At 52.2% G+C, this 8123-nt stretch overlaps 1 protein-coding gene across 1 annotated transcript; it reads right to left on the bottom strand.

Moving 5' to 3' along the window:
- Window positions 1-208: 208 nt before the first annotated feature.
- Window positions 209-8123, bottom strand: trappc6a (trafficking protein particle complex subunit 6A). The gene is made up of 6 exons (XM_033014262.1): window positions 7985-8123; window positions 6554-6621; window positions 5964-6081; window positions 4653-4736; window positions 3594-3687; window positions 209-404 (listed from the first exon to the last, which is right to left on the bottom strand). The coding sequence occupies exons 1-6, from the start codon at window positions 8066-8068 to the stop codon at window positions 373-375; spliced, it is 480 nt and encodes a 159-aa protein (XP_032870153.1). The 5' UTR covers window positions 8069-8123; the 3' UTR covers window positions 209-372.

The following is an 8123-nucleotide window of genomic DNA, read 5'->3' as shown; positions in this document are numbered from 1 at the left end:
GCCAGAGGAGGTAGTTGAGGAAACGTTTAAGAAACAGCTAGACAGGTACATGGATAGGGCATGTTTGGAGGGATATGAGCCAAATAAGGGTGGGACATGTTGGTCGGTGTGGGCAAGATGGGCCGAAGGGCCTGTTTCCACACTGTATCACTCTATGACTTTAAGCGATTGCCCCAGTAAAGCCCCATTCATTAGTTGCCAGATTGAGTATATTCACCATAAAATAATCTTTAATTCATTTCCACCCCAAGTCCCCCACTGAGCGACTACCAACAGCAACTATACAGGGAAGGGTAAGGCACAAGCCTGCCTGCAGCTACATTCAAGCTTCATTGCTCCCATCTCGGTCCTTGTCCAGCCACGAGCAGAGGCCTAGGTTGCCTGGATCATAATGTGAAATTTACCTGCAATGGAGAGAAGCAAAGTTACCGAGGTTTCATTCAGGAATCCAGGTATAGGGAACGCGCGAAGGGGAGAGGCGTACATAATGAGAGAGAGAGAGAGAGAGAGAGAGAGAAAGGGGGAAGGGAGAAGAGAACATAAAAACCTATGGCCAGCAAGCAGTGCAGCATGTCCTCTTGTTTAAGAAAGAACTGCAGGTACTGGTAAATCGAAGGTAGACACAAAATGCTGGAGTAACCAGTTGTTACCCTACTTAACTCTGCACCTTGGTGATTGCCAGTCACCCCACCCCCCCCCCCCCCCCCCCCCCCGGACACTCCTTCTCCCAGTGACTGATCTCCCCCCCCCCCTGAAAATTGCACCACTGCTACTGTATATACATATATATATTTACTGTTCCATTATTCTGTGTTCGCACTTCTGGGTGAGATGCTAACTAACTGCATCTCTGTACTAGTACTCTGCACAATGACAATCAAGTTTGAATCTGAATCTGAATCTAATGCCCCTGTCCCACTTAGGAAACCTGAACGGAAACCTCTGGAGACTTTGCGCCCCACCCAAGGTTTCCGTGCGGTTCCCGGAGGTTTTTGTCAGTCTCCCTACCTGCTTCCACTACCTGCAACCTCCGGCAACCACCTGCAACCTCCGGGAACCGCACGGAAACCTTGGGTGGGGCGCAAAGTCTCCAGAGGTTTCCGTTCTGGTTTCCTAAGTGGGACAGGGGCTTACCTCAGCGGGTGAGTTATGGAGAGAAGGAATTGGCGACGTTTCGGGTCGAGACCCTTCTTAAGTCTGAAAAAAAGTCTCGACCCAAAACGTTGCCAATTCCTTCTCTCCATAGATGCTGCCTCACCCGCTGAGTTACTCCAGCATTTTGTGACTAGCCAGCATTTCCTCTTGTCAGTCGACATAACTGTACCATTAATTATGAGGTTATAGTCACACAGCGGGGCAACAGGCCCTTCAGCCCAACTTGCCCATGCTGACCAACATGTCCAGTCTACACCAGTCCCACTTGTCAATGTTGGGCCTATATCCCTCTAAACCCATCCTATCCATATACGTCGTGACAATACCAGCCTCGACTGCCACATCCGGCAGCGTGTTACATACACCCGCCTGTAAAAAGGTTACCCCTCAGGTTCCTATTAAACCTATCCCCCCCTTCACCTTAAACCCACGTTCTCTAGTTCTAGATTCCCCACTCTGGGCACGAGTCTCAGTGCTTCTATTCTGCTCATGATCTTGTACTCCCCTCTAAGATCAGCCCTCATCCATCCATGTTGTCCAGAATGCTGCTTGACCCGCTGACTTCCTCCTGCACTTTGTGTCTATCCCAGTAAATAAAGCTGCATGTCTCTGTGTTAAGTCACTGTTTCCGCCCCTTGCCCTTACACCCAAACTGGTAAAACCTCAGGAGGCATTTAGTTGACATTTGTATGTGGGGAATAACTGGAGATGTTTAGTGTATCTAGAGATACAGCATGGAAACAGGCCCTTCGGCCCGACTCCACACCGACCAGCGAACCCCGATTTGCGCTATCTACACACACTAGGGATAATTTACATTTATACCCAGCCAATTAACCTGCAAACTTGTACGTCTTTGGAGTGTGGGAGGAAACCGGAGCACCCGGAAAAAACCCGCGCAGGTCACGGGGAGAACGTGCAAACTCCATACAGACAGCACGCGCGGTTAGGATCGAACCCGGGTCTCTGGCGCTGTGAGGCAGCAGCTCTACCCGCTGCTCCACCGTGCCGCCCTTATGTAAGGCTCGATCATTACTTATTGGAAATGGTGATGGGCTAAGTGTTCGGCTGGCAACCGGAAGGTAGCCGGTTCGAATCCCGCTTGGAGTGCATACTGTCGTTGTGTCCTTGGGCAAGACACTTCACCCACCTTTGCCTGTGTGTGAATGTGTGTGAGTGATTGGTGGTGGTCGGAGGGGCCGTAGGCGCAGATTGGCAGCCACGCTTCCGTCAGTCTGCCCCAGGGCAGCTGTGGCTACGGAAGTAGCTTACCACCACCGAGTGTGACTGAGGAGTGAATGAATAATGCGATGTAAAGCGCCTTGAGTATTAGAAAGGCGCAATATAAATCCCATCCATTATTATTATTATTATCATTGTGGATTTATTTATTTCTTTGTTTGAAGGGACATGGCTTGAAGCTGCCTCACCAGGGATGGAAGCAGCTCGTGTGCTGACACCACCACCTGGTGGCAACACCTGGTGTTGCACTGTCCCTTCCAGTCCAGTGTCGGAAGGAACTGCAGATGCTGGTTTAAACCCAAGAGAGATGCAAAAATGCTGGAGTAACTCTGCGGGTCAGGCAGCATCTCTGGAGAAAAGGAACAGGTGACGTTTTAGGGTCGAGACCTTGAACTAGTTACTCCAGCTTTTAGTGATGCTGCCTGCCCCGCTGAGTTACTCCAGCATTTTTGCGTCTATCTTCGGTGTAAAGCAGCACCTGCAGTTCCTTCCTACACATTTTGTCTGCCCCACTGCGGAACCCCCTTAAGGTTTGTCTACTTTGATGAAGTTCCCCTCCTCTCTCGAGTCTGAAGAAGGGTCTCGACCCAAATGTAACCTATTCCTTTTCTCCAGAGATGCTGCCCGACTCGTTGAAACATATAAGATTGTTAAGGGTTTGGACACGCTAGAGGCAGGAAACATGTTCCCGATGTTGGGGGAGTCCAGAACCAGGGGCCACAGTTTATGAATAAGGAGTAAGCCATTTAGAACGGAGACCAGGAAACACTTTTTCTCACAGAGAGTGGTGAGTCTGTGGAATTCTCTGCCTCAGAGGGCGGTGGAGGCCGGTTCTCTGGATGCTGTCAAGAGAGAGCTAGATAGGGCTCTTAAAGATAGTGGAGTCAGGGGATATGGGGAGAAGGCAGGAACGGGGTACTGATTGGGGATGATCAGCCATGATCACATTGAATGGAGGTGCTGGCTCGAAGGGCCGAATGGCCTACTCCTGCACCTATTGTCTATTAACTGCAACTATCCAGAGCTCCTGTATTTTATCCAGCAGGAGGAGAGGCCATTCGGCCCGTTATCTCTCACCTCCCCCCACCCTGAGTATGATTTTACTGGGCTGTACCCAAAACAAAGCATTTCAGTGAGACAGTGGGTGAGGGAGTATTGATGTGGACTGGAAGCTAATGTGACCTGTAGCTACTCACATGCTGGCAGAGCAGACACCTCGGCCGTGACTGCACTGTCAATTCCCAGATTGGACAAGGCACCCCTCAGCAGTCCACAGGTGAACGCCAAGAACTGAAACACAAAGCAAACATTCCCAATGCAGCCCGGCATCGAACTTTCATCTAGAGACACAGCGCTGAAACAGGCCATTTGGCCCACCGAGTCCGTGCCGTCCAGCGATCTCCGCACACTAACACTATCCTACACACACACCAGGGACAATTTACAATTTTTACCAAAGCCAATTAACCTACAAACCTGCGCTTCTTTGGGATGTGGGAGAAAACCCACGCGATCACAGGGAGAACGTACAAACTCCGTTACAGACAGCAACTGTAGTCAGGATCAAACCCAGGTGAATAATAATAATAATAATGGATGGGATTTATATAGCGCCTTTCTAATACTCAAGGCGCTTTACATCGCATTATTCATTCACTCCTCAGTCACACTCGGTGGTGGTAAGCTACTTCTGTAGCCACAGCTGCCCTGGGGCAGACTGACGGAAGCGTGGCTGCCAATCTGCGCCTACGGCCCCTCCGACCACCACCAATCACTCACACACATTCACACACAGGCAAAGGTGGGTGAAGTGTCTTGCCCAAGGACACAACGACAGTATGCACTCCAAGCGGGATTCGAACCGGCTACCTTCCGGTTGCCAGCCGAACACTTAGCCCATTGTGCCATCTGTCGTCCCGAATGGCAGTAGGAATAGCAGCAACTCTACCATTGCACTACAGTGCTGCCCTTTAGGCATTTAGACAAGGTAAGATATATAGGATATGGTCCTAACATGGGCCAATGGGTTAGTGTAGCTGGGCAGAGGGCCAGCATGGACAAGGAGAGTGGGCCGAAGGGCCTTTTCTGTGCTGCCGGACTCCATGACTATCTCTGCCCTTCAGCTTCACTTTGCAACTCATCACTGACGCTCGTGTTCCCAAAGCAGTGTCACTGCCAGCTGATGCAGGGCTACAAACAAGGACATTCTGTATTACTCTAGCGCCCTGGATCAGACACAGAAGGAAGAGAGTTACCTTTGGTGCCTCTTCCAAGTACTGTTTCCCATTGGAGATCGGAGTTAGCAGACGGAAGCGGTTGTCTTGGAGCACATAGGTTCCCTGGGAGAAAGACAGAGTTACAGCCTGACCAGTGGCATTACCCACCCAGCCAGCCAGCTACACACTACACTAGTGACACCACCTCACCCACCCACACACTATACTGACACTACCCACCCACCCACACACTGCACTAGTGACACCACCTCATCCAGACACACACTACACTGACACTACCCACCCAGACACACACTACACTAGAGACACCACCCCACCCAGACACACACTACACTAGAGACACCACCTCACCAACCCACACACACTAGTGACACCACCTCATCCAGCCACACACTATACTGACACTACCCACCCAGACACACACTACACTAGAGACACCACCTCACCCACCCACACACACTAGTGACACCACCTCACCCACCCACACACACTAGTGACACCACCTCACCCACCCACACACACTAGTGACACCACCTCACCCACCCAGCCAGCCACACACACTAGTGACACCACCTCACCCAGACACACACTGCACTGACACTACCCAGACACACACTACACTAGTGACACTACCCACCCAGACACACACTACACTAGTGACACCACCTCACCCACCCAGCCAGCCACACACACTAGTGACACCACCTCACCCAGACACACACTGCACTGACACTACCCACCCAGACACACACTACACTGACACTACCCACCCAGACACACACTACACTGGTGACACTACTCACCCAGACACACACTACACTGGTGACACCACCTCACCCAGCCACACACTACACTGGTGACACTACCCACCCAGACACACACTATACTGACACTACCCACCCAGACACACACTACACTAGTGACACTACCCACCCAGCCACACACTACACTGACACTACCCACCCAGACACACACTACACTGACACTACCCACCCAGACACACACTACACTGACACTACCCACCCAGACACACACTACACTGACACTACCCACCCAGCCACACACTACACTAGTGACACTACCCACCCAGCCACACACTACACTAGTGACACTACCCACCCAGGCACACACACACTAGTGACCCTACCCACCCAGCCACACACTACACTGACACTACCCACCCAGACACACACTACACTAGCGACACTACTCACCCACCCAGACACACACACACTACACTGGTCACACCAAGTCACTCAACCCATGAACACCTCTGAAAGTCCTGTTTCCGCGCTGTATCTCTAAACTAAACACTACCACATGAAGCACCTGGTGATTGGTCCGCAGGTTGTCAATCTGTTTTCGGAAGAGGTTTGTCCAGAATTCCTTACAGATAAACTTCATGACGTCCAACTCGTCCTTGAATGAAGGCGACTCTTTGGTGAATCTGCAACACCAATCACAGCCTGAATTTACACAATAGAATAGGTTTAACATACAAACATAGACAATAGGAGGAGACCATTCTTCGAGCCATTCAATGAATATCATCATGGTTGATCATCCACAATCAGTACCCCGTTCCTGCTTTCTCCCCAGATCCCTTGATTCCGTTAGCCGTAAGAACTAAATCTGACCCTCCTTGAAAACCTCCAGTGAATCGGCCTCCACTGCTTCGTGCTTTCTCCCTGTATCCCTTGATTTTGTTAAGCCCGAAAACTTTAAAACTGTTTATAGACTACATTAACTTTTTCATGGTGTGCAGGAAGGAACTGCAGGTGCTGGTTTACACCAAAGATAGACACAAAGTGCTGGAGTAACTCAGCGGGTCAGGCAGCATCTCTGGAGAAAAGGAATGGGCGATGTTTTCGGGTCGAGACCCTTCTTCAGACTGAGAGTCAGGGGAGAGGGGAACCCACCTCTCGATGAGACCTTGTCCTGCACGGAAACCCATTCCTTCCAGAGTCGAAATGCATTTCCCTCGCTCCTGCAGAGAGAAACACAAGCAACTTTCAGGTCATAAGTGATAGGAGCAGAAGTGATAGGAACAGAAGGGCCTGTCCCAGTGTACGAGATAATTCAAGAGTTCTCCCGAGTTCTCCCCTGATTCGAACTCGGAGAATTACAGTAATAGCCGCTCGTAGGTACTCGGGGCTCTCGTGGACATTTTTCACAGTGCTGAAAAAACATCACGAGTTACCGCATTCCCGAGTACCTGCCGTTAGCGTTACGAGCCGCTAAGAGACGTCCCGAGCTCCGACGTACCCGCTACGCACGTTCTACGTACTTACCACGAGTTTGATTTTGTTAAAACTCAGGAGAGCTCTTGAATTACCTCGTACAGTGGGACAGGCCCCTTAACCATCCCTCCTAACCCCATTCTCCTGCCGTCTCCCCATAACCCCTGACACCCGTACTAATCAAAAATCTATCTATCTCTGCCTTAAATATATCCACTAACTTGTGGCCTCCACAGCCGTCTGTGGCAAATAATCCCACAGATTCACCACCTTCTGGCTAAAGAAATTCCTCCTCATCTCCTTCCTAAAGGAACGTCCTTTAATTCTGAGGCTGTGCCCTCTAGTCCTAGACTCTCCCACTAGTGGAAACATCCTCTCCACATCCCAGTTTGGGCTGGGTTTAGGGTTTGGGGGTGCAGTCAGGGGGTTTAGGGTACAATTGTCCGGGTGTTGGGGTTCAGGGCCGGGTTTAGGGGGTCTAGGGGGTTCAGGGCCGGGTTTAGGGGGTTCAGGGCCGGGTTTAGGGGGTCTAGGGGGTTCAGGGCCGGGTTTAAGGGGTCTAGGGGTTTCAGGGCCGGGTCTAGGGGTTCAGGGCCCGGTTTAGGGGGTCTAGGGGGTTCAGGGCCTGGTTTAAGGTGTTCAGGGGGTCTAAGGTCGGGTTTAGGGGGTTCAGGGCCGGGTTTAAGGGGTCTAGGGGGTCTAGGGCCGGGTTTAGGGGGTCTATGGGGTTCAGGGCCGGGTTTAGGGGGTCTAGGGGGTTCAGGGCCGGGTTTAGGGGGTCTAGGGGGTTCAGGGCCGGGTTTAAGGGGTCTAGGGGGTTCAGGGCCGGGTTCAAGGGGTCTAGGGGGTTCAGGGCCGGGTTTAAGGGGTCTAGGGGGTTCAGGGCCGGGTCTAGGGGGTTCAGGGCCGGGTTCAAGGGGTCTAGGGGGTTCAGGGCCGGGTTTAAGGGGTCTAGGGGGTTCAGGGCCGGGTCTAGGGGGTTCAGGGCCGGGTGTAGGGGGTCTAGGGGGTTCAGGGCCATGTTTAGGGGGTCTAGGGGGTTCAGGGCCGGGTTTAGCAGGTTTTTGGGTTTTGGGCCTAGTCCCTCCCCGATCCCCGGGCTGGAGTTACCGGCTCCCCCGCCCCGGCCCCTCCGTCGCCCCGCAGCCGCGACACCAGCTCCAGGTGCAGCAGCTCGAACACAACGTCGGCCATGGCGGCGGCGCTCCCTCTCTCTCTCCCTCTCTGCCCGTTGGCCGCCCACAACTTG

Source organism: Amblyraja radiata, chromosome 41 (genome assembly GCF_010909765.2).
Source record: "Amblyraja radiata isolate CabotCenter1 chromosome 41, sAmbRad1.1.pri, whole genome shotgun sequence".
Lineage (NCBI taxonomy): Eukaryota > Metazoa > Chordata > Chondrichthyes > Rajiformes > Rajidae > Amblyraja > Amblyraja radiata.
The sequence above is the reverse complement of the archived record's forward strand: the minus strand, read 5'-3'. Positions and strand labels throughout refer to the sequence as shown.

What these genes read in the sequence shown, in the direction of transcription:
- trappc6a (XM_033014262.1), bottom strand. Translation starts at nt 8,068, where the DNA reads ATGGCCGACGTTGTGTTCGAGCTGCTGCACCTGGAGCTGGTGTCGCGG. An exon ending in GGGCCGGGGCGGGGGAGCCG is followed by an intron (nt 6,622 to 7,984) that starts GTAACTCCAGCC and finishes TTCTCTCTGCAG; the next exon opens with GAGCGAGGGAAATGCATTTC. An exon ending in ACTTGGAAGAGGCACCAAAG is followed by an intron (nt 3,688 to 4,652) that starts GTAACTCTCTTC and finishes TTTGTGTTTCAG; the next exon opens with TTCTTGGCGTTCACCTGTGG.